The sequence below is a fragment of the Somniosus microcephalus genome, chromosome 1, assembly GCF_052327205.1.
Source record: "Somniosus microcephalus isolate GS21.2 chromosome 1, FLI_Smic_1.0, whole genome shotgun sequence".
Classification (NCBI taxonomy): domain Eukaryota; kingdom Metazoa; phylum Chordata; class Chondrichthyes; order Squaliformes; family Somniosidae; genus Somniosus; species Somniosus microcephalus.
Window position 1 is genome coordinate 226,235,914 of NC_140987.1, and position 27,038 is coordinate 226,262,951.

The 27,038-nt window shown below is 45.9% G+C and overlaps 1 protein-coding gene across 1 annotated transcript in view; it reads left to right on the plus strand.

The window, feature by feature from the left end:
* The window catches only part of gak (cyclin G associated kinase), a 128,152-nt gene extending 103,037 nt beyond the window's left edge, over positions 1-25,115 (plus strand). Inside the window, exons 25-28 of the mRNA XM_085983219.1 lie at positions 7,119-7,361; positions 7,948-8,096; positions 21,536-21,712; positions 22,111-25,115. Of these exons, the coding sequence (XP_085839345.1) occupies positions 7,119-7,361; positions 7,948-8,096; positions 21,536-21,712; positions 22,111-22,212 (671 nt within the window). The 3' untranslated portion in view covers positions 22,213-25,115. The remainder of the gene's footprint in view (positions 1-7,118; positions 7,362-7,947; positions 8,097-21,535; positions 21,713-22,110) is intronic.
* Positions 25,116-27,038: the final 1,923 nt, after the last annotated feature.

The window sequence follows — 27,038 nt, forward strand, 5'->3', positions numbered from 1 at the left end:
GTCAGTGCTGTCTGCTTCAACCACTCCATATGGCAGCGAGTTTCACATGATCACCACTCTCTGTGTAAAGAAATGATTAAAATATTACATGTTTGAATTTTGTGGAGCTGGAGGTATGGAAAGAGTGGTTCTTAACTCTTGCTTCACTGTTGGAAAAATCTGAAATCAGAACCATTAAGATCCATTACCTTAAGCTTGAAATATATGCAGATTATTGGGACTATTGATTGAACCTTTATTCGTAGAGCTCGACATCCATAGTATGCTCCAAAGTGACCCACAAAGGCAAAAAGATTGGACACTCCCATTCTAAACTTGGTAAACTGTTTGAGTTTCTCTGTAATGCGTTCCCAGACATGTTTACTATATTAATTGTAATGTCTGTGTTTTATTCAGCTACTCTTCCATTGCTCTAATGGTGACTGAATTTTGCCATGCAACTCCACATCATTATTTTATAAAATGATTATGAAGAATCAGGGTTATAATAAGTGGAAGGCTTGGTTTCAACAACAAATTGCATTTATATAGCGCCTTTAACATAGTAAAACATCCCAAGGCATGTCACAGGAGCATAATCAGACAAACATTAACACTGAGCCAAAGAAGTAGACATTAGGATAGGTGACCAAAAGCTTGTTCAAAGAGGTAGGATCTAAGGAAGCTCCTAAAGAAGGATAGGAGTAGAGAGGCGGAGCGGTTTAGGGAGGGAATTCCAGAGCTCGGGGCCGAGACAGCTGAAGGCACAGCCGCCAATGGTGGGGCGAAAGAAGTCGGGGATGCCCAAGAGGTCAGAGTTGGAGGAACGCAGAGATCTCGGATGATTGTAGGGCTGGAAGAGGTTACAGAGATAGGGAGGGGGCGAGGCCATGGAGGAATTTGAACATGAGGATGAGAATTATAAATTCGAGGCACTGGTGGACCAGGAGCCAATGTAAGTCAGCGAGCACAGGGGTGATGGGTGAAAGGGACTTGGTGCGAGTTAGGATGCAGCAGAGTTTTGGGTGAGCTCAAGTTTATGGAGGGAATGTACTGTTTTACAAGGTGTAATACTTGCCACTTACATAGTTACATAATTGCATTGTAGTTACAGCACGGAAACAGGCCATTCGCCAGTTTTTATGCTCCACACAAGTTTTCTCCCACCCTTCCTCATCTAACCCCATCAACATATTCTTCTATTCATAGAAACATAGAAGATAGGAGCAGGAGTAGGCCATTCGGCCCCTTGAGCCTGCTCCGCCATTTAATGAGATCATGGCTGATCATCCAAATTCAGTACCCTGTCCCTGCTTTCTCCCCATATCCCTTCATCCCTTTAGCCTTAAGAAATATATCTAACTCATTCTTGAATATATTTAATGAATTGGCCTCAACTGCCTTCTGTGGTAGAGAATTCCACAGGTTCACCACTGTCTGGGTGAAGAAATTCCTCCTCATCTCAGTCCTAAATGGCTTACCCCTTATCCTTAGCCTGTGACCCCTGGTTCTGGACTCCCCCGCCATCGGGAACATCCTTCCTGCATCTAGTCTGTCTCGTCCTGTTAGAATTTTATAAGTTTCAATGAGATCCCCTCTCATTCTTCTAAACTCTAGCGAATATAAGCCTAATCGACCCACTCTCTCTTCATACGTCATTCCTGCCATCCCAAGTATCAGTCTGGTGAATCTTTGCTGCGCTCCCTCCATGGCAAGAACACCCTTCCTCAGATAAGGCGACCAAAACTGCACACAATACTCATGGTGTGGTCTCACCAAGGCCCTGTACAATTGCAGCAAGACATCCTTGCTCCTGTACTCGAATCCTCTCGCTATGAAGGTCAACATACCATTTGCCTACTTAACCGCCTGCTGCACCTGCATGCATACCTTCAGCGACTGGTGCACAAGGACACCCAGGTCTCGTTGCACTTCCCCATTTCCCAATCTATTGCCGTTCAGATAATAATCTGCCTTCCTGTTTTTGCTACCAAAGTGGATAACCTCGCATTTATCCACATTATACAGCATCTGCCATGCATCTGCCCAATCACCCAACCTGTCCAAATCATACTGGAGTTTCTCTGCATCCTCCTCACAGCACACACGTCCACCCAGCTTTGTGTCGTCTGCAAACTTGGAGATATTACATCTAGTTCCCTCGTCTAGATCATTAATATATATTGTGAATAGCTGGGGCCCTAGCACCGATCCCTGCGGTACCCCACTAGTCACTGCCTGCCACTTGGAAAAAGACCCGTTTATTCCAACTCTTTGCTTCCTGTCTGCCAACCAGTTCTCTATCCAAGTCAGTACCTTACCCCCAATCCCATGTCCTTTAACTTTGCGCGCTAATCTCTTATGCGGGACCTTATCGAAAGCCTTCTGAAAGTCCAAATACACCACATCCACTGGTTCTCCCTTATCTATTCTACCAGTCGCATCCTCAAAAAATTCCAGTAGATTAGTCAAGCAAGATTTACCTTTTGTAAATCCATGTTGACTTTGTCCGATCCTGTCGCTGTTTTCCAAGTGCTCCGCTATTACATCTTTTATAATGGACTCTAGCATTTTCCCCACTACCGATGTCAACCGTACCAATCTATAATTCCTCGTTTTCTCTCTACCACCTTTTTTAAATAGTGGGGTTACATTAGCTACCCTCCAATCCATGGGAACTGTTCCAGAGTCTATAGAATTTTGGAAGATGACCAGCAATGCATCTACTATTTCTAGGGCCACTTACTTAAGTACCCTAGGATGTTGATTATCAGGCCCTGGGGATTTATCGGCCTTCAATCCCATCAATTTCCCTAACACCATTTCCCTACAAATACTGATTTCATTCAGTTCCTCCCTCTCATTAGACCCTATGTTCCCCGACATCTCTGGGAGGTTATTTGTGTCCTCCTTTGTGAAGACAGAACCAAAGTATGTTTTTAATTGGTCTGCCATTTCTTTGCTCCCCATTATAAATTCCCCTGATTCTGACTGCAAGGGACCTACGCTTGACTTCACCAATCTTTTTCTCTTCACATATCTATAGAAGCTTTTACAGTCAGTTTTTATGTTCCCTGCAAGCTTACTCTCATATTCTATTCTCCCCGTCTTAATTAATCCCTTTGTCTTCCTTTGCTGAATCCTAAACTGCTCCCAATCCTCAGCTTTGCTGCTTTTTCTGGCAAATTTTTATGTCCTCTCCTTGGATCTTATGCTATCCCTAATTTCCCTTGTTAGCCACGGTTGAGTCACCTTTTTTGTTTTATTTTTATGCCAAACTACAGAATTTGTTCATCCATGCGATCTTTAAATGTTTGCCATTGCCTATCCACCGTCAACCCTTTAAGTAACGTTCCCCAATCCATCCTAGCCAACTCGTGCCTCAGACCATTGTAGTTTCCTTTATTTAAATTCAGGACCCTAGTCTCTGAGTCAACTACTTCACTCTCCATCTTAACGAAGAATTCTATCATATTATGATCGCTCTTCCCCAAGGGGCCTCGCACAACAAGATTGTTAATTAATTCTTTCTCATTACATAATACCCAGTCTAAGATGGCCTGATCTCTAGTTGGTTCCTCGACATATTGGTCCAGGAAACCATCCCGTATACACTCTAGGAATTCCTCCTCCACAGTATTGTTACTAATTTGGTTAGCCCAATCTATATGTAGATTAAAGTCACCCATGATAACTGCTGTGCCCTTATTGCACGTGTCTCTAATTTCCCGTTTAATGCCATCCGCAACCTCAGCATTACTGTTTGTGGGTCTGTATACAACTCCCACTAACGTTTTCTGCCCCTTGGTATTTCTCAGCTCTACCCATACAGATTCCAGATCATCAGAGCTAATATCCTTCCTTGCTATTGTGTTAATCTCCTCTTTAACCAGCAATGCTACCCCACCTCCTTTTCCTTTTTGCCTGTCCTTCCTGAATATTGAATGCCCCTGGATGTTGAATTCCCAGCCTTAGTCACCCTGGAGCCATGTCTCCGTAATCCCAATTATATCATATCCATTTACATCTATTTGCGCAGCTAATTCATCCACCTTATTACGAATGCTCTTTGCATTACGACACAAAGGGGGAAAAATTCAGTTGGTAGCACCACCCGTTAGCGCCTTAAGAGGGCGCTAAGTGGGGCACAAAGCAACTAGTGCCTGGGCGCAGCGATATCTGCGCCTCTCGCGAAATTGACCGGACATTTTGCAGCGGCGCTGAACAATACCGCCACGATCTCCTGCGCCGGCAGATCGTGACGTCAGTCGAGTGCGCAACGCCCCATTAGCGCTCTGGACAGGAAATTGAGTGGCACCCCCTGCCTTACCGCCTGCCGCTAGCAACGACAGGTTGAGGGCAGCGTTATGCTGTCAGAAAGGGACTAGGGGAGCGCTATTTAAAGGCGACCACTTCCTGCCTTTTTTTGTCGGTGACATTTTTGCACCATGCATTCTGAGAGAGAGAGAGAGACTTCTGGAGAGATTCAACGCTGTGTGAAGGAGTTTTGGGTTCTGAGCAGCACTTTGCAGGTTGGTTTTGATTTGCCCTTCCTTGTATCAAATTTAGAAGAGACTATGGGGCCTGCACTCTGAGCTCTTCCCCTGGTTCTCTCCGTTGTTCTTTCCAGCAGATTTGATGTACAGGTCTCTCCAGGCTGAGATTCAGGCCGAGATTCATGGCTGCAATGAGCAGGATGTGGATGGAGAGCAAGATCAACCCTCCCCTTTAAGATAAAAAAAGAAAATGCAGGAGAAACTCAGCAGGTCAAGCAGCATCTGTGAAGAGAGAAACAGATTTAACGTTTCAGGTCGATGACCATTCGTCAGAACTCCCCTTTAAGAATTGGACGGTGCCAATATGTCTGTGTTCCATTGCTGACTGAAATCACATGAGCTTCGCCAGCGCTGTGAGGTAGCGCCTCGCTCCTCGGCCTTAGCGCCTTAAGAGAGGTGTGTAACGCCTGATATAGCGCTCCAATCACCTCCAGGGGCGATAAAAGCCAAGTTTGCTGTCGGAGGCGATAATTAGCGCCAGGCGCTAAACTTTGCGCACCGCCAATAATAGCGCCCCAAATGGGGCGATACTGAATTTTTCCCCCAAAGCCTTCAGGCTTGTTTTTTTAACACTCTTAGTCCTTTTAGAATTATTATTTACTGTGGCCCTGTTTGATTTACACCCTTGATTTCTCTGCCTTCCACTTTTGCTTTTCTCCTTCCTGTCTTTTGCTTCTATCCTTGCTTCCCTTTCCTCTGTCTCCCTGCACCGGTTCCCAACCCCCTGCCATTTTAGTTTAAACCCTCCCCCAGAGCACTAGCAAACACTCCCCCTAGGACATCGGCCCCGGTCCTGCCCAGGTGCAAACCGTCCAGTTTGTACTTGTCCCACCTCCCCCAGAACTGGTTCCAATGTCCCAGGAATTTGAATCCCTCCCCCTTGCACCATTCCTCTAGCCACGTATTCATCTGAAATATCCTTCTATTTCTACTCTTGACTAGCACATGGCACTGGTAGCAGTCCTGAGATTACTACCTTTGAGGTCCTATTTTTTAATTTACCTCCTAATTCCCTATATTCAGTGTTTAGGACCTCATCCCATTTTTTACCTATATCGTTGCTACCTATATGCACCACGACAACTGGCTGTTCACCCTCCCCCTTCAGAATGCCCTGCAGCCGCTCCGAGACATCCTTGACTCTTGCACCAGGGAGGCAACATACCATCCTGGAGTCTCATTTGCGGCCGCAGAAACACCTATCTATTCCCCTTACAATAGAATCCCCTATCACTATAGCTCTCACTCTCTTTTTCCTCCCGTCCTGTGCAGCACGACCACCCCTGGTGCCAAGAAGTTGGCTGCTGCTGCCTTACCCCGATAAGCCATCTCCCCCAACAATATCCAAAGTGGTATATCTGTTTGAGAGGGGGATGGCCACAGGGGACCCCTGCACTTCCTGCCTGCGCCTACTACTCTGCCTGGCGGTCACCCATTCCCTTCCTGCCTGTGCAGCCTTTACCTGCGGTGTGCCCAACTCATTAAACGTGCTATCCACGACATCCTCAGCATCGCAAATGCTCCAGTATGTATCCATTCGCAGCTCCAGCGCCGCAATGCGGTCTGTCAGTAGTTGCAGCTGGATACGCTTCCTTTCTCCCTTGTGTGTTTATCTAGCTTCCCCTTAAATGCATTTCTGCTATTTGCCTCAACTGCTCCTTGTAGCGAGTTCCACGTTCTAACCTCTCTGCGTAAAGTATCTCCTGAATTCTCTATTGAATGTATTAGTGACTATCTTATATTTATGGCCCCAAGTTCTGGTTGTCCTCGCAAGTGGAAACATATTCTCTATGTCTGCCCTATCAAACCCTTTCAGGTCACCCCTCAGTCTTCTCTTTTCTAGAGAAAAGTGCTCCAACCTGTTCAATCTTTCCTTATGGGTATATCCTCTCAGTTCTGGTGGTATTCTAGTAAATTTTCTTGTTACCTCTCCAGTGCCTCTAAATCCTTTTTATAATATGGAGACCAGAACTGTTCACAGTACTCACAAGTGTGGTGTAACCAAGCTTCTATACAAGTTTAATATAACTCTTCTGCTTTTCAATTCTGTCCCTCTAGAAATGAACCCCAGCGTTTGGTTTGCTTTTTTTTATGGCCTTAAGTGATTAGTATATCTGTACCCCCAGATCCCTCTGTTCCTCTACCCCATTTAGACACTTATTTTCCAAGGAATATGTGGTGTCCTTATTCTTCCTACCAAAATGTTTCACCTCACACTTATCTATGTTGAAGTTCATTTGCAAATTACACGCCCATTCTGCAAGTTTATTAATGTGTTCCTGTATTTTGTTGCAATCCTCAGTATTGACTCCACCACCCCAATTTGGTGTCATCTGCAAATTTTGAAATTGTACTCCCGAGTCCAAATCATTTATGTAATTAGTGAACAACAGTGGTTCCACCATCGATCCTTGTGGAAAACCACTTGCCACTTATTATGAAAGAGAACACAAATGTTTGGAATGCTGCATAATCTGTTGTATTTCACACGAGAAGAAAACCTGGATAATTCATTGGTGAAGTAACACAAACTGTACAGTTGTTTTACCTTCATATTAATGATTGTGCTTGATTCTCTGCCAGGTTCCTTGAGTGGAGGGTTCACACCTGGAGGAGCATTCACTCAGAAACCTGCCCAGCCAGCAATGGGCAGTGGCTCATGGCAGGCGGGCAGAACACTGGGCAGCAATACTACTTCACGACAACAGGCACCGCAACCAAAGCCACACCAGCCCAGACCAGCAGCCCAGAGCAAACCTAACTACAATTTGAATTTTAGCGTGATTGGAAGACGGGAGGAACGAGGCATCCGTGGGCCTGGATTTGGTATGTTTTTCTTTTTTCTTTTTCAACTTTAAAAAAAAAAATTCAACCTTCAGTTTTTTTTTTTACATCTATTTTTTAATTACACAGAATTACATAGAAATTACAACACGGAAACAGGCCGTTCAGCCCAACCAGTCCGTGTTGGTGTTTATCCTCCACACGAGCAGTAGTCCTAACCCCATATGCCCCCTCTGTTCCCATATCCCTTTATTTCCCCTTCCTTCAACCACCTATCAAAACTATTCTTAAATGTTGACAATGTCTCTGCTTCAATCACTAACTCCACAATGCATTTCACAACCTTCTGTGTAAACAAAGTTCTCCCTCCTAAAACTATTGCATTTAATCTTAAATTTATGTCCCCTCATTTTAGGCCCCCCACGAACCATGGTTTGTGTCCCCATCCCTTCATAAATTTAAACACCTCTATCAAATCACCTCGTAATCTGTTCTGATGAAAACTGCCCCAATTTTTTTAAACCGTTTTTCTTTGTCAGTCTTAATACCATTTAATGCTGATCATTAAAGGAAATTTGCACAGTAGATTCCTATTGTTCAGTTGATTTTTTTTGTCCCACCCCCGCAGGACCAAAACCAAAAGTTTCTGTAAATGACTTTAAGGACCTGTTGTCTGAGCAAGGATTTTCCAGTACAGTGGACAGAAAAGAACCAAAAACTATTGCAGAAATGCGGCGAGAAGAGCTGACTAAAGAAATGGATCCTCTAAAACTGAAGGTTTGAATAATATATATATGTGTGCACAGACCTTGAATCGCTGTGTTTAATGTTGAGGAGACCCTTTATTTTGTAACCTATAGCACAGATTTAATTCTATTTTGAGTATGTAACTGCTGCTCCTGAGTTTACAATATTAGGAGAATAATTCCTCTGACTGAGGTTGACTCGCACCATTCTGGGTTCTTGATAAATCTGGTGTGTCCCTGCTCCATTCCAGACTGTTGATTTGTTTTTTTACAAATCATCACATTGGCAAAAGTACCAAAGGAGAGATGAGGAGAGGTTTTTTTAACGCAGCGAGTTGTTATGATTTGGAATGCACTCCCTGAAAGGATAGTGGAAGCAGATTCAATAGTAACTTTCAAAAGGGAATTGATATATACTTGAAAAGGAAACATTTGCAGGGCTATGGGGAAAGAGCAGGGCAGTGGGACTAATTGGATAGCTCTTTCAAAGAGCAGGCACATGGGCCGAGTGGCCGCCTCCTTCTGTGCTGTAATTTTCTATGATATATGAAATGAGTGGGAGGAATGAGACAGCTAAACCTGTATAAAACTCATTAAATGTGTGTTGATTGTGCAACTGCTTAAAATCATTTAAATTACAGTATCTTGGTCACCTAGAAAAGGTAAATGAAATGTCCCAAAAAAAAGTGCTTCTTTCAACTACTAGAGCATCATCCATTCATTCGTTCATTATAGTGGGTGTAATCCTTTTATTACAAGGTGCCTTAAATTCTTTGTGATCTTATCTCATAACTGTAATACATTACCACGTCATAGCTTGATAACATATTGACATCCCAGATATTAGTACTAAAAATTACGACAGCTTAATAAGGATCATGAAGGAAGGTTGGTTTGGTGGCTGTTGAGTATTTTCAACTGTAATTGGCAAACTGTTCTTCATTTCCAATTCTTTAGCTGCTTCTAGCAAACAAAATCCTCTGGCCGTGAAATTCAGCCCCTTAGGGTCGGCTGTTAAGACCAGTTTTGATGAAAAAATAGCAGCTGCCTCACTTCCGCCCACTTCTGGCGGGTCATAGAAACATAGAAGATAGGAGCAGGAGTAGGCCATTCGGCCCCTCGAGCCTGCTCTGCCATTCAATGAGATCATGGCTGATCATCCAAATTCAGTACCCTGTCCCTGCCTTCTCCCCATATCCCTTTAGCCTTAAGAAATATATCTAACTCCTTGAATATATTTAATGAATTGGCCTCCACTGCCTTCTGTGGTAGAGAATTCCACAAGTTCACCACTCTCTGGGTGAACAAATTCCTCCTCATCTCTGTCCTAAATGGCTTACCCCTTATCCTTAGACTGTGACCCCTGGTTCTGGACCCCCCGCCATCGGGAACATCCTTCCTGCATCTAGTCTGTCTAGTCCTGTTAGAATTTTATAAGTTTCAATGAGATCCCCTCTCATTCTTCTAAACTCCAGTGAGTATAAGCCCAATCTCTCCTCATACGTCATTCCTGCCATCCCAGGTATCAGTCTGGTGAATCTTCGCTGCACTCCCTCCATGGCAAGAACATCCTTCCTCAGATAAGGTGACCAAAACTGCACACAATACTCAAGGTGTGGTCTCACCAAGGCCCTGTACAACTGCAGCAAGACATCCTTGTTCGTGTACTCGAACCCTCTCGCTACATACCATTTGCCTTCTTAACCGCCTGCTGCACCTGCATGCTTACCTTCAGCGACTGGTGCACAAGGACACCCAGGTCTCGTTGCACTTCCCCTTCTCCCAATCTATTGCCATTCAGATAATAATCTGCCTTCCTGTTTTTGCCACCAAAGTGGATAACCTCGCATTTATCCACATTATACAGCACCTGCCATGCTTCTGCCCAATCACCCAACCTGTCCAAATCATACTGGAGTTTCTCGGCATCCTCCTCACAGCATACACGCCCACCCAGCCTTGTCTTGTCTGCAAACTTGGAGATATTACATCTAGTTCCCTCGTCTAGATCATTTATATATATATATTGTGAATAGCTGGGGTCCAAGGACCGATCCCTGCAGTACCCCACTAGTCACTGCCTGCCACTCGGAAAAAGAGCCGTTTATTCCAACTCTTTGCTTCCTGTCTGCCAACCAGTTCTTTATCCAAGTCAGTACCTTGCCCCCAATCCCATGTGCCTTAACTTTACACGCTAATCTCTTAAGCGGGACCTTATCAAAAGCCTTCTGAAAGTCCAAATACACCACATCCACTGGTTCTCCCTTATCTATCCTACCAGTTACATCCTCAAAAAATTCCAGTAGATTAGTCAAGCACGATTTACCTTTCGTAAATCCATGTTGACTTTGTCCGATCCTGTCACTGTTTTACAAGTGCTCTGCTATTACATCTTTTATAATGGACTCTAGCATTTTCCCCACTACCGATGTCAGGCTTACTGGTCTATAATTCCCCGTTTTCTCTCTACCACCTTTTTGGAATAGTGGGGTAACATTAGCTACCCTCCAATCCATGGGAACTGTTCCAGAGTCTATCGAATTTTGGAAGATGACCAGCATTGCATCTACTATTTCTAGGGCCACTTCCTTAAGTACCCTAGGATGTAGATTATCAGGCCCTGAGGATTTATCGGCCTTCAATCCAGTCAATTTCCCTAACACCATTTCCCTACAAATACTGATTTATTTCAGTTCCTCCCTCTCATTAGACCCTATGTTCCCCAACATCTCTGGGAGGTTATTTGTGTCCTCCTTTGTGAAGACAGAACCAAAGTATGTATTTAATTGGTCTGCCATTTCTTTGGGTCCCGCAGAGGCCGCCATTTTGGGCAGGTCGGCAGCGCTGCTGTTGCCTGCGCTCGGTGGACAAATGGTAATGAGGCAAATCGTGACGTCAATCCGTGTGCAACCCTGATTTGATGCACTACCTGCCATTTTCGACATCGCCACTCCATTCAACGCCCTCTCCTAATCATGGGTTCGGCAGCAGGAAGGCCCCCCCCGCAACCCTGTTGTTTAAAGGGATCAGCAACGACTTGCAACTGACTTGCTTTTTGATTTTTACTGGCTCTGTCTAAGTTTGTGCAATTGTTTGGAGCTTTCTAGAGTTATTTCAAGTTGGTGAGGTGCTGCTCACACCATTTGCTCCCAGTCATGGGGGCTCTACTTGCAGTCCCCCTCGCGCTCGAGTATGACAGGGAGATGGAGCAGAGGCAGCTAAGAGGAGGACAAGCTGATCGCAGAGGGAGGAGGAAGAAGGGTAGGAGGGCTCTCAGCAAGAGGCCTTACCCACCTTTGGTCTTCAGTGAGCACGTCTCCACACGCGTGGCTTTGCAGGTGCCACATATCAATCCTGAGATGTACTGCAACCACAAAGGCTACCACTCACTTAATGTCAGTTGTTGTGCGACCACGCCCAGCACATCATGATGGTGACTGCCTGGTATCCTGGCAGCAGTCATGATGCCTTCATCCTGCACCAGTTTGGTGTGCCAGCAAGCTGGTGGAAGGCTGCTGACTTTTAGTGGGTGAGACTGCAAATGGCCTTGCAGGACAACCTTGAGCAGCTCTGGGCCTAGAAGGCCCGGCTGTAGACTGCACCACCTCAGCATGGGGGCAGCAGTCTAGGCTGGTTGGATGACAGGCAGCAGCAAGGGCACTGGCAGAGTGGGTGTAGGAATGCTGTCATCCTGAGCGAGGACAGCAGGTTCTTGCTCCACAGAGCCACTGCCACTCCCCTGGGGCGGCGCCTCAGCATTCCTAGCCATCTGTGGGAGGACAGATTGCTGGACTGCTGTGACACACTGCAAGCCCCTTTCCACATTCATAAACCCAGCCACAATGGCAGCAGTCTGATCTTGCGTGGCAGCAAGCTGAGACTGCAGGAGAGCAGTCTGAGCTTCCACTGCAGCACTGAGATGTTGCGTCGCTTCCGCCTGTGCTGCACTGGAAGCTGCGAGAACCCCCATCACACCCAGCATCACAGTTGGGTCCACAAGTTCTTTAATGGAGTTGCCCATCATTTCCATCCTGGAAATCATGGGCTCTAAGCTCCGCGCAAAACCCCATGCAATGTTGGAGCCGGACTCCTCCATGCTCTTTGACACTGATGAGGCCAAATTTTATTGGCCAGTAACTGCACCCAATATTGGCCCCCCTGTTCAGCGCGAAGCCAACCAGCAGTGCGTTTAGCGCCGAGGTCAGCGCTACAATTATAATGAGCAGGCAGCATGAATTTTGCATATCGCCTGCACCACCTATGGCACAGTGTTCAGCGCCATTCACAGCTCCTCAGATAATGAAGCAGATCACATAAGCGAATAAAAAAAAAAAAAAGGGCGTGGGCGCTTTGCACTGCCCCCACCTGTTTTTAGGCTATATCCAATTTCACCCACACAGTATTTTCAAATCCCTAAGGTATCAGTTGTGTATTTTTTTTTATTCCTTCATGGGATGTGGGCGTCGCTGACAAGGCCAGCATTTATTGCCCATCCCTAATTGCCCTTGAGAAGGTGGTGGTGAGCTGCCTTCTTGAACCATTGCAGTCCGTGTGGTGAAGGTACTCCCACAGTGCTGTTAGGTAGGGAGTTCCAGGATTTTGACCCAGTGACAATGAAGGAACGGTGATATATTTCTAAGTCAGGATGGTGTGTGACTTGGAGGGGAACTTGGAGGTGGTGGTGTTCCCATGCGTCTAGGTGGAAGGGGTCACGGGTTTGGGAGGTGCTGCCGAAGAAGCCTTGGCGAGTTGCTGCAGTGCATCTTGTAGATGGTACACACTGCAACCACGGTACGCCGGTGGTGGAGGGAGTGAATGTTTAAGGTGGGGTGCCAATCAAGCAGGCTGCTTTGTCCTGGATGGTGTCGAGCTTCTTGAGTGTTGTTAGAGCTGCATTCATCCAGGCAAGTGGAGAGTATTCCATCACACTCCTTACTTGTGCCTTGTAGATGGTGGAAAAGCTTTGGGGAGTCAGGAGGTGAGACACTCGCCGCAGAATACTCAGCCTCTGACCTGCTCTTGTTGCCACAGTATTTATGTGGCTGGTCTAGTTAAGTTTCTGGTCAATGGTGACCCCCAGGATGTTGATGGTGGGGGATTCGGCGATACTAATGCCATTGAATGTCATGGGGCAGTGGTTAGACTCTCGCTTGTTGGAGATAGTCATTGCCTGGCACTTGTGTGGCGTGAATGTTACCTGCCACTTATCAGCCCAAGCCTGAATGTCATCCAGGTCTTGTTGCATGCGGGCATGGACTGCTTCATTATCTGAAGAGTTGTGAATGGCACTGAACACTGTGCAGTCATCAGCAAACATTCCCATTTCTGACCTTATGTTGGAGGGAAGGTCATTGATGAAGCTGCTGAAGATGGTTGGGCCGAGGACACTGCCCTGAGGAACTCCTGCAGCGATGTCCTGGAGCTGTGATAATTGACCTCCAACCACAACCATCTTCCTTTGTGCTTGGTATGACTCCAGCCAGTGGAGAGTTTTCCTCCCGATTCTCATTGACTTCAGTTTTATTAGAGCTCCTTGATTCCACACTCGGTCAAATGCTACCTTGAAGCCAAGGGCAGTCACTCTCACCTCACCTTTGGAATTCAGCTCCTTTGTCCATGTTTGGGCCAAAGCTGTAATGAGGTCGGGAGCCGAGTGGTCTTGGCAGAACTCAAACTGGTCATCAGTGAGCAGGTTATTGGTGAGTAAGTGCCGCTTGATAGCACTGTCGATGGCACCTTCCATCATTTTGCTGATGATTGAGAGTAGACTGATGGGGCGGTAATTGGCCGGATTGGATTTGTCCTGCTTTTTGTGGACAGGACATAACTGGGCAGTTTTCCACATTGTCAGATTGATGCCAGTGTTGTAGCTGTACTGTAACAGCTTGGCTAGAGGCGCGGCTAGTTCTGGAGCACAAGTCTTCAACACGACAGCCGGGATGTTGTCGGCGCCCATATCCTTTGCTGTATCCAGTGTGCTCAGCCGATTCTTGATATCACGTGGAGTGAATCGAATTGGTTGAAGACTGGCTTCTGTGATGGTGGGGACGTCAGGAGGAAGCCGATATGGATCATCCACTCGGCACTTCTGGTTAAAAATGGTTGCAAACGCTTTAGCCTTGACTTTTGCACTCACGTGCTGGGCTCCACTATCATTGAGGATGGGGATATTCATGGAGCCTCCTCCTCCCATTAGTTGTTTAATGGTCCACCACCATTCATGACTGGATGTGGCAGGACTGCAGAGCTTTAATCTGATCCGATGATTGTGGGATCTCTTAGCCCTGTCTATAGCATGCTGCTTCCGCTTTTTAGCATGTATGTAGTCCTGTGTTACAGCTTCCCCAGGTTGGCAGCTCTTTCTAGGTATGTCTGGCGCTGGTCCTGGCATGCTCTTCTACACTCTTTATTGAACCAGGGTTGGTTCCCTGGATTTGATGGTAATGGTAGGGATATGCTGGGCCATGAGGTTACAGATTGTGGTGGAATACAATTCTGCTGCTGCTGGTGGCCCACAGCACCTCATGGATGCCCAGTTTTGAGCTGCTAGATCTGTTCTGAATCTATCCCATTTAACACGGTGGTAGTGCCACACAATACAATGGAAGGTGTCCTCAATGTGAAGATGGAATTTGTCACTGCTACCAATACTGACATGGACAGATGCATCTGCGACAGGTAGATTGGTGAGGACGAGGTCAAGTAGGTTTTTCCCTCATGTTGGTTCTCTCACCACATGTCACAGCTATGTCCTTCAGGACTTGGCCAGCTCGGTCAATAGTGGTGCTACCGAGCCATTCTTGGTGATGGCCATTGAAGTCCCCCACCCAGAGTACATTCTGTGCCCTTGCTACTCTCAGTGCTTCTTCCAAGTGGTGTTCAACATGGAGGAGTACTGATTCGTCAGCTGAGGAAGGGCAGTAGGTGGTAATCAGCAGGAGGATTCCTTGCCCATGCGTGACCTGAAGCCATGAGACTTCATGGGATCCGGAGTCAATGTTGAGGACTCCCAGGGTCACTCCTTCCCGACTGTATACCACTGTGCCGCCACCCCTGGTGGGTCTATCCTGCCGGTGGGACAGGACATACCCAGGGATGGTATGTGACTTCCTTTGATTAGAATTCTAGGGCGATGTATGATTAGTGACATTTTGATTTATCTGCAGTCAGTTGCTGTTAGAAAGTGACACCTAAATAGTGAACAGGGCTAATATGCAGCGATTTTGTTGCATCATTATATCACCACATCTCTGCAGACAATGAAATTCATACTTCACACAGCATGTGTACAACTTGAGAGTAAAAAGGAGCATAGGACTAGGAGTAGGCCATTCAGTCCTTTTGGGCTCGATTTTCATCGGGCCGTTGAGGCGTGTGGGGGGGTAAAATTGCAAAAACTGGCGGGCGGGCCCAACCCCGCCTCCAAGCAATTTTAATTAAATTGTGTCTACTGGTACGTCTCCGTCCCGCCTCCAAGAGGCGGGATAGGCCGTTAAGGCCCTTAACAATCACTAAATTGCCTCTATAATGCCATTTTGATAGGACTTTGTGATTTTAACCCTTTTCCGACGTGAAGCACGCCTGTTCTGAAACACGATAGTGAAACCTGGCGGGAGCACAATTGGATTGCTGACTATTAGCTGCAGCTCTACCATTAAATAGGATATTTGATCAGCCATCATTTGCAGATGGCAGGACTTTGTTGTCTCAGGTCTGGGGGAACTTTTAGAAGGCATAACCAATGCTGTGGAAGTTTGGAGCCTGACACCCATCTCCAGTGTGACCTCCTGGGAAACCCCTCTCGCCACCTTCACTGAGTGCTTCTTCAACTGAGGCATATACCAAGTAATCCTAAGCCCTCAATGTGGAAGTCCCATTCGTGAAATGACACATGCCACAACTACAGCAGTAGCCATCAGATTCTTTATTTACAGTAATCATCTGATGGCTTTTTAACATAAAACATCAAATTTCACCCAAGTGATTACCCTTGTGACTATTTGTGCAGTATTTTTCTCTTACGTGTGCTCCTACGTGGTGCTTCCCCTGTGGCTTCAGCAGATGTGGAGGCCCCTTGCTCACTTTCTTGCTACTCCTGTCTCGACACCTTTGGCGGGCGTTCTCTGGGGTTGCGAACCTGTGAGGCCTCGTCAACAGTCTGCTGCTCCTGCGGCTGTGCAGGGGTTGAGACGCCAATCTCAGATGGGTGTGGACGCTGGTGGGGCTCTGACCGAGGGCTCTGCAGTGGCATGGAAGTGTGAGCGCTTGGAGAGGAGCCCCCACTTCCTTGATGTCTGCCACCAACTTCCCCCTCATGGGTCAGGACCCCCTCAGCGCTTGCAAATGGCTTGAGAGCACCTTGCTGCACATCAGGGGGGCCATGGGGACCCGTATCTGCACTGGCAGTCCTACTCAGAAGGACTTCCATGAAGGTCTGGTTTCTCTGTTCAATAGATGACCATCGCTCCTCCAGAAATGTCATTCTATTCAGAACACTCACCATGCTTTCTGCACTCTGGCGACTTATCACCTCCATCGAGGTTGCCATCCTTTCCATGGTGATGTGTTCATACACCAATGACTCCACAAAGGCTCTGCTCATGTTCACAATGGACTCCTCCATTCGCTCCACACTCGCAGCGACCCTGGAGACAAAACCTGCCAGAGACTCCTGCATCTGTTCCTGGAGTTCCAGCACCGCTGATCTTATGGATGGACCCAGAGGCAGAGGGTCGACATGCAGCTGAGCCGAGCTGGCAGAGTCCTGCGCCCTCCGACTAGGACTCTCCACTGCTGTCCCTGTCTCCACAATCTGCTGATGCTCACTTGTGAGCTGTGATACACCAGGTGACAACACTACTCTATCTCGCGATGGTCCCACCGAGGTGTGAGTGTCTGCACTGGTGCTGAGTGCGCTGAATTCTGCTGATGCTGCGCCCACAGAGGTTGCAGCTTCCTCTGAGGAGTCTGGATGCTCAGGCTCTTCCTCCTGGCTAGTGGGGACGGGTGCTTACGATGGTCCTGTGGGGGAGTAAAGGAAAGAGTCAGAGATGTGATGCCAAGGTTACATGCACATTGCATATTGCAGATGATCATAAGTCCATCTGTTAGAGCTTCAGAATCATTATCAGTGACTCATGCAATGTCAATGAGAGAGATGGAAAACTATTCTGTTACCAGCTTGCTGTGATACACCCGTCTGTCCGCCCCCCACTTGCGCATCTTCCTCCACTCCCACGATCTCCAGGACCGCATCCTCCCAAGGGGTGAGGTGGGCTACTGAGGGTGGCCCTCCTCCTGTCCTCGCTCTTTCTCTCTTATTGTGAGCTCTCTTTTCCTGCATTGAGGGAGACAAGTGGAGGTTGAGTGAGAATGAAGGAGTGAGTGTAGAGAATCCATAGCATAGATATTAGAAGGAGACAAAGATGGAGTGAGGTGGCAAGAGCACGGGCCCTCCCTGTGTGTTGTCAGTTGTTTTCATAGCATCACAGTGATAGGTAGTGTGAGGGCTGCATAGTCGAATAGTTAGGTGAATGTGACCATAGAGAGAGAGGGAATGGGTAAGGGAGCATGGATGTCAGTGTCAAGTGGGATGTGGAGGAAGAGATTGCTAAAGCTGAGTGCTGGTGAGGAAAGGCAATGGGGGTCAAATTTGAGGGTGATGGGAAATTCATATTCATATTCACTTTTCCAGTGCGCAGAAGGTCATGAAACCTCTTCCTGCACTGAATCCAGGTTCTGCGGGTTACTGACAATGATTCGACCTCCTCTGCCACCTGGATCCACACAGCCTTGGTCTGCTGGGGAGGCTTGTTCCTCCCTGAAGAAGGGAAGAGCACCTCTTTATGTGCTCTTGCTCCCTCTACTAAAGCCTGCAGGGCAACGTCATCGAACCTGGGAGCAGACCTAGGTCTCTGGCTGGCCATTCTTCCTCCAGGATCCTCTCGCTGCAAAGGCCAAAAGGTTGGCAGTCTGCAGAAGAAGCCAGGCTTGTTGCAGACCTTAAATGCAGCAGCAATGATGATGTCATCGGAGGTGACTTTCAGACTGGAAAATCTCATTGGCCATGGGTTCCCACACATTGGAACTCAATTGGCCAATTAAGTTAAAATCGCATCAATCTCCCACATCGATTTAGAACTGGGTGGCTAACACAAAATGCGGATTACACGACCCCAGCCCGCCCCTGAATCAAAATCCAGCTCTTTGAGTTTGTTCTGCCATTCAGTTGAATGATGGCTCCATTTCCCCACCTTTGACCCAGATCCCTGTGCTGTCGTGAAGCTTTAAGGAACATTTACTGAAGTTTTACTGTGGGCGATGTTTTTTTCTCCATTTGAAAAATTAGAAGATGGCCAACATTATAAAATTTTACTGACTTAATTTGTTTTCTTTTCTGTGAAAACAAATTTAATTTCTAATTCTGGATTAAATTTTGGGAAAGCCATGTGATTTTGGTGAACTAACTCCACTGCAGATGCCTGGTGTCATTCCACTGCAGATGCCTGGTGTCATTCCATTGCAGATGCCTGGTGTCACTCCACTGCAGATGCCTGGTGTCACTCCACTGCAGATGCCTGGTGTCACTCCACTGCCATAGTGCCTGGTGTCATTCCACTGCAGATGCCTGGTGTCACTCCACTGCAGATGCCTGGTGTCACTCCACTGCAGATGCCTGGTGTCACTCCACTGCAGATGCCTGGTGTCACTCCACTGCAGATGCCTGGTGTCACTCCACTGCAGATGCCTGGTGTCATTCCGCTGCAGATGCCTGGTGTCATTCCGCTGCAGATGCCTGGTGTCACTCCACTGCAGATGCCTGGTGTCATTCCACTGCAGATGCCTGGTGTCACTCCGCTGCAGATGCCTGGTGTCACTCCGCTGCAGATGCCTGGTGTCATTCCACTGCAGATGCCTGGTGTCACTGCGCTGCAGATGCCTGGTGTCATTCCACTGCAGATGCCTGGTGTCACTCCGCTGCAGATGCCTGGTGTCACTCCACTGCAGATGCCTGGTGTCACTGCGCTGCAGATGCCTGGTGTCATTCCACTGCAGATGCCTGGTGTCATTCCACTGCAGATGCCTGGTGTCATTCCACTGCAGATGCCTGGTGTCATTCCACTGCAGATGCCTGGTGTCACTCCACTGCAGATGCCTGGTGTCACTCCACTGCAGATGCCTGGTGTCACTCCACTGCAGATGCCTGGTGTCATTCCGCTGCAGATGCCTGGTGTCATTCCGCTGCAGATGCCTGGTGTCACTCCACTGCAGATGCCTGGTGTCACTCCGCTGCAGATGCCTGGTGTCACTCCACTGCAGATGCCTGGTGTCACTCCGCTGCAGATGCCTGGTGTCATTCCACTGCAGATGCCTGGTGTCACTCCGCTGCAGATGCCTGGTGTCACTCCACTGCAGATGCCTGGTGTCACTCCACTGCAGATGCCTGGTGCCACTCCGCTGCAGATGCCTGGTGTCATTCCACTGCAGATGCCTGGTGCCACTCCACTGCCATAGTGCCTGGTGTCACTCCACTGCAGATGCCTGGTGTCACTCCACTGCCATAGTGCCTGGTGTCATTCCGCTGCAGATGCCTGGTGTCATTCCGCTGCAGATGCCTGGTGTCATTCCGCTGCAGATGCCTGGTGTCACTCCACTGCCATAGTGCCTGGTGTCATTCCACTGCAGATGCCTGGTGTCACTCCACTGCAGATGCCTGGTGTCATTCCGCTGCCATAGTGCCTGGTGTCATTCCACTGCAGATGCCTGGTGTCACTCCACTGCAGATGCCTGGTGTCATTCCGCTGCCATAGTGCCTGGTGTCATTCCACTGCAGATGCCTGGTGTCATTCCACTGCAGATGCCTGGTGTCATTCCACTGCAGATGCCTGGTGTCACTCCACTGCCATAGTGCCTGGTGTCACTCCACTGCAGATGCCTGGTGTCACTCCACTGCCATAGTGCCTGGTGTCATTCCGCTGCAGATGCCTGGTGTCATTCCGCTGCAGATGCCTGGTGTCACTCCACTGCAGATGCCTGGTGTCACTCCACTGCAGATGCCTGGTGTCACTCCACTGCAGATGCCTGGTGTCACTCCACTGCAGATGCCTGGTGTCATTCCGCTGCAGATGCCTGGTGTCACTCCGCTGCAGATGCCTGGTGTCATTCCACTGCAGATGCCTGGTGTCACTCCACTGCAGATGCCTGGTGTCATTCCACTGCAGATGCCTGGTGTCACTCCACTGCAGATGCCTGGTGTCACTCCGCTGCAGATGCCTGGTGTCACTCCACTGCAGATGCCTGGTGTCATTCCACTGCAGATGCCTGGTGTCATTCCACTGCAGATGCCTGGTGTCACTCCACTGCCATAGTGCCTGGTGTCACTCCACTGCAGATGCCTGGTGTCACTCCACTGCAGATGCCTGGTGTCACTCCACTGCAGATGCCTGGTGCCACTCCGCTGCAGATGCCTGGTGTCATTCCACTGCAGATGCCTGGTGTCACTCCACTGCCATAGTGCCTGGTGTCACTCCACTGCAGATGCCTGGTGTCACTCCACTGCAGATGCCTGGTGTCACTCCGCTGCAGATGCCTGGTGTCACTCCACTGCAGATGCCTGGTGTCACTCCACTGCAGATGCCTGGTGTCATTCCACTGCAGATGCCTGGTGTCATTCCACTGCAGATGCCTGGTGTCATTCCGCTGCAGATGCCTGGTGTCACTCCACTGCAGATGCCTGGTGTCACTCCGCTGCAGATGCCTGGTGTCACTCCACTGCAGATGCCTGGTGTCACTCCACTGCAGATGCCTGGTGTCACTCCACTGCAGATGCCTGGTGTCACTCCGCTGCAGATGCCTGGTGTCACTCCGCTGCAGATGCCTGGTGTCATTCCACTGCAGATGCCTGGTGTCACTCCACTGCTATAGTGCCTGGTGTCACTCCACTGCAGATGCCTGGTGTCACTCCACTGCAGATGCCTGGTGTCACTCCACTGCAGATGCCTGGTGCCACTCCGCTGCAGATGCCTGGTGTCATTCCACTGCAGATGCCTGGTGTCACTCCACTGCCATAGTGCCTGGTGTCACTCCACTGCAGATGCCTGGTGTCACTCCACTGCCATAGTGTCTGGTGTCATTCCGCTGCAGATGCCTGGTGTCATTCCGCTGCAGATGCCTGGTGTCATTCCGCTGCAGATGCCTGGTGTCACTCCACTGCCATAGTGCCTGGTGTCATTCCACTGCAGATGCCTGGTGTCACTCCGCTGCCATAGTGCCTGGTGTCATTCCACTGCAGATGCCTGGTGTCATTCCACTGCAGATGCCTGGTGTCATTCCACTGCAGATGCCTGGTGTCACTCCACTGCCATAGTGCTATTTTTAATAATCATACATGAGACTAAGATGTTATGTAATTATTCGATAAGTTCTGATAGGTTATTAAAGTATGGATTGAAATTTTGATTGTTTTGCTAGATCTTTGACTGGATTGAAGGTAAAGAGAGAAATATAAGGGCTTTATTGTCAACTCTGCACACAGTACTTTGGGAGGGTGAAACCAAATGGAAACCTGTGAGCATGGCAGACTTGGTACACCCAGACCAAGTGAAGAAGGTCTATCGGAAAGCTATACTTGTGGTTCATCCAGACAAGGTAAGGTCAACAACATGACATTGTCAGACAAATCAACAGGAGTAAAGTTGAAAATCTGAGAAATCATTCCCAGATTTTCACAATTAACATTATGAAAAGCATACAGTATTTTAAAACAATTTGAAAGAAAATGGAATAGTATGATTGAATTTAAGTTAAGTTTTGCTTTTTGATACCAACAGGAAAAAGTGGAGAGTTAGAGACTAAACTACTATATACAGTACACGGAGTTCAGTAAATGATAACTAAATCCTGATAGCACACAAAAAATGTTGTGATGGGTCCCAAGTTCTGCCTGTCACGTGATTTGTATTTAAAGTTCCAAACATACAATGAAGTAAAACATACTGTAGGCATTATGAACTGGGTATTAAACATTCTTTTTTTTTGCTATTAAGGCTACAGGTGAGTCCTATGAACAGTATGCCAAAATGATCTTCATGGAACTGAATGATGCTTGGTCAGAATTTGAAAACCAGGGGTCAAAGGCACTCTTCTGAAGTACCAAACTTCTGGACATAATAGATGATGCTGCTCCAAGTGCTATGTTGGTCTGTTTTTATCTTCTCCTGGAACAGCCACTGCAAAAGATCATCATATCTTCAGTTGTCTTAAAACTTCACTTTCATGAAATGTTACTGCAGAGCTGTAGTTTAAAATGTATGGAGTTCTTTCTACAAACTCTTGATTGATGCACTTCCGGCATCATTAAGACAATCCTTTCCTGCTACAGGGTGATAGCAGTGCTTCGAAGCCCTCTTAAAAAAAACATATTTTTATCTTTAAAATCATTGCAGTGAATATGCTTTTGAAATCTGTTTGAAAATCCAGTCTGTGTTTTGACAGAGAGATGAAAATGCAGGGTGTAAATGTTTGAGAAGGCTTCAGAGGAAGAATTAAGTAATATGAAGACCAGTTCTAAAAATGTACAGTTGTAGGCTTATTAAGTTTACATAAAATATTCAACAATGCCTTGCCTTTAAAAGTTAGAGATGAAGCATTCCTGTTGGCATGTCCCCCCGCGCCCCCCCCATTTTCTGTAGTCTGTGTTCATGTTTGTTTGCCATATTTTGTCTGTAATTTTATCATGGCTGCCTTTTGTCGATTTCAGTTAACCTCCACCCAAAAGTTTATTGGCCAGAAGTGATGTTTATTTTGTTAGCCTATGTAGACTATAATTTATATCTTTCTGAAACTAAAGATTTCTATCGGCAAACCCAAGCTTTCTCATTTTCATGTTGATTTCTGTAATAATGTAAATTTACTGTTTGTGAGTATATATTATGCGCTGTGAATTAGGGTGTTGACATACTTTGAAGCATTATGTTCCTGCTGCAGATTTCAATGACTATTGAAAATGGTTATGCACCACAGTCTAAGGTTTAGCATGTTGATGCTGTGATTTTAGCATGTGGGTCTTCAAGTGTCAACCAACGTCTGTGAAAAATGATTTGTAATAACTTAAAGTGAAGTAAATGATTGTTACTTTTTTCTTGTAAAAATTGAAAGCGTTTGCAGTTTACATTCCCTTTGGTTGACTATCCACGGAGCACTACTTTTCAAGAGGTGAAATTTAGGAAGATTTTCAATTGCCACATACTAACATCTCCTGCTGTGCTTTCTGTTCAAAGGTCCTGTTTTATATGGTCATTGTTTGTCCAGAATTAATTAATCTGAAAACAAGAAATGCATGAATGGTGAGGCTGCTCAGAACTGATATTGAATTACAATATCAAAGTCCGTTCTCTCCTGTTCTTGATGTGAAAGCCAGTTTGGGTTCACCTGCATAAATGCTCAATTCCAAATCTAAGTACGGTATTTTGAACTGAAGTGATTTGCAGTTTAATGGGTTTGGTGCAGTGTGTTTTAATTCATACTGTAGTAACTAACACACAATCTCTGCACATTGGACTTAGTTTACCCCAGAGACAATACCATGTGACAGAAATCACATTTGTAAACCTGGATCAACTAGGCACAATTTTCTCATGAAAAATGGGTTACTGATGCAGCTCTTTATTCAAAGGATGAGAATTAATGACTTGCTGTTGAAAGGCAAGAGAGAATCTGTATTACAAACACTTCCAAATATTGTGTATTAAAACGTGGTCATATAATGTGGTATTCCTAATAGTCCATCGGTATTTTAAAGGTAATTTTTAAATCATTTTTACCTCTCTGCTCCCTTTTGTTGCCTCCATGTGTCATACGTCAGGCAGGAGGGTGGAAAGACATAGGTCAGACTTCTTCATACCTGCCAACAGCAGTGTTGCATATTATAAAGTGCATCTCCCAGGTGATTTATTTTTCCAGTCCTGAGAAAGTATCCCACTACTGCAAGGGGCTTTGTTTCGCAATCTGGCTGAGACCCGGCAAAACTGTCCCACATCGAGGTTTGAATTTTAAGTGTCAACTGAGGCTGGGAATTCAAACCCATGAGATGTCCAACACAGACCAGAGCTACACACAACGCTAGACCGCACAGTATTTAACAAAAAAAGGCAACATTTCTGATACTGTCCTGCAGTCAACCTGAAGAAACAATGCATACCTTGTGAGAATTCTTTCATCGAGCTTTTCCAATAGGCAGACGTTTACCAAGTAACTGTTTGCTTGAGAATTACAATGAACAAAGATAATGATGTGGCTTACGAGGTGGTTTCACAGCTGAACTGTTTACATGTGCAGTGAACACTACTGTTGAACTTGAAACAAACGCTCATAGCACCTGTTTTTGGTATTTGAAAGGCTAGGGCTGAAATGCTTGTTGGGAAAGTACATGTCAATAGAGAAGCTGGATCTCAATTTTTTGCATATTTGTATATCTTTGCAGGTAATTGCTTAATGAAGGATAGATTGTGTAATTTTACCTGGGAGCATTTAGTTGAAATAGCAAGTGATGTATAGTAGGAATTTTGTATTGCTGGATGGGACACTCCTAAAATGGCAGGTAAGAAATAGGGCATTGCAGCCATTTAAGGCATTTGAAGAATAAATTCCAAGTGCAAAATGGGATATGTTTGCTCTTCTATCGACCTTAACTTATGGAAAATAATGATTTGGTTGCACAATTACTTTTAAATCTAATATAGTCTTAATATGTGTGATTATTCTGGGATATATTGAAGGGACTTGCAGAAAATAATCTTATTTTGGACAACTATCAAAATATGTTAAAAAAAATAAAAAAAAAGTTGCATTTTTTTAATATGGAAATATTGTAATATCTATAGATTGTACAACAGCATATATGTATATATAGAACAAACAAAATTGAAACCTCAGACATTGTAAACAGGGATCCATGTAATAGACTCTGTTAATTTAGTCAAATACTTCTCTATCTGGAAATAAGTGTCTTATCTGTGAACTGCATTTATGGTTAATAAAACAGATTGATTTACTCACTAGTTCATTACCTCACTTCCTCCACAGTCTGTCACATTCATTCTGCATCAGATACGGCAAGATTTTTTTTTAGACATGCATTGTAGTGACACATGCGCAAACCTTTTCCTAATTTCAGTTCTGAAAGATTAATCACAACCCTTGTGGGTCTGCAATGGTATTTTACTCTAAATACTGCATTCTGTGTTCTGGAGTCTCATTTGGAGGAACAGTTAGTATTTTTGTTACAAAAATTATTTTGCAGGAAACTTTTTTATTGCTGTACTTAGATTCCCTTTGTATGAACACAGTAATTGTACAGTCAGCTGTCAATTTTCACAACAATACAAAGAGTGGTCAATGAAGTGAGCTATCGCACTTCACTTGACAATAACAAATTATATATTAATCTTTAATTTGATCGAACAAGGGCAAGAATAAACACTGCAGGAGTTGTTACTGCACAGAAATTATTAATTATGATGCACAATGAACTTGATAAATGAATACCTATTCTAAACAGAATAATGTACAGTAACATTCTTTTTCCGATAGTGATCTGTATTATGACTTACACCTAAGGACAAAGTGTAATTGTACAATAATTTGAAAACTTAAAACCTCATACCTCCCTCATTTTCTCTATTCTACCCAATCTAGTGTGAATCTGTATAAACCCTGTGGAGGGGTTAATGCTGTGTGAATGTATTGCTTTGAGTAGTACACCCTTCCCTCTCCCAAATTAAAGATTAATATATAATTTGTTACTGTCTAGCGAAGTGCGATAGCTCACTTCATTGACCACTCTTTGTATTGTTGTGAAAATTGACAGCTGACTACAATTACTGTGTGCGCACATCTGCTTGTGTGGGTGGTTTAGCTTCATTGGCAGCACTCTCAGCAGAGTCAGAGTTGTGGGTTCAAGCTCCACTGGGTTCAGCTGTTACAAGCTCCACAATGAGCTCTGTTTTGTATTCTTTCTCTGCTAATGCAGCTTAGTACCTATTTATCTTTTTATTGCAACTTATTTTATTCTTGGGATGTCGGATGTCACTAGCAAGGCAACCTAAGCAGTTGATGATATGCCTTTTCCTTTAATTGTAGTGGTTTGATACAACTGAGTAGCCACTTCAAAAGGGCAGTTAAGAGTCAACCACTTTGGAGTGGGACTGGAGTCACATGTAGGCCAGACCAGGCCAGGCTTCCTTAAAGGACATTAGTGAACCAGTTGGATTTTTACAACAATGCGGCAGCTTTGATGGTCACTTTTACTGATACCAGCTTTTTATTTCCAGATATTTTTAATTGAATTCAAATTCTCAAAGTGGGTTCTGGATTATTAGCCCAGGCCTCTGAATTACTAGTCCAGTAACATAACCACTACACTACCTTAGCTGGAATTTGATGGTCTCATAGATGTATCCATTATAACCCCTGGGAACTGTGGAGCAGCTGAGGTGTTTAGGGGTCCAAGTGCATAAATCGCTAAAAGCTAGTGGACAGGTACAAAAAAAAATGGAAATGGTGAATGGAATGTTGGCTTTTATCTCAAGGGGCTGGAATACAAAGGGGTGGAAGTTTAGTTCCAGTTATATAAAGTGCTGGTTAGACCCCATCTGGGCATTGTACCTCAGGAAAGATATATTCACCTTGGAGGGAGTGCAGCACAGATTCACCAGAATGATACTGGGGCTAAAAGGGTTAAATTATGAGGGTAGGTTGCCGATACTAAGCTTGTATTCCCTTGAGTATGGAAGATTAAGTGGTGATCTAATTGAGGTGTTTAAAATGTTAAAAGGATTTGATAAGGTAGATAGAAACTATTTCCTCTGGTGGGGGAGTCCAGAACAAGGGGGCATAACCTTAAGATTAGAGCTAGGCCATTCAGCAATGATGTTTGGAAGTACTTCACACAAAAGGTACTGGAATTCTCTCCCTT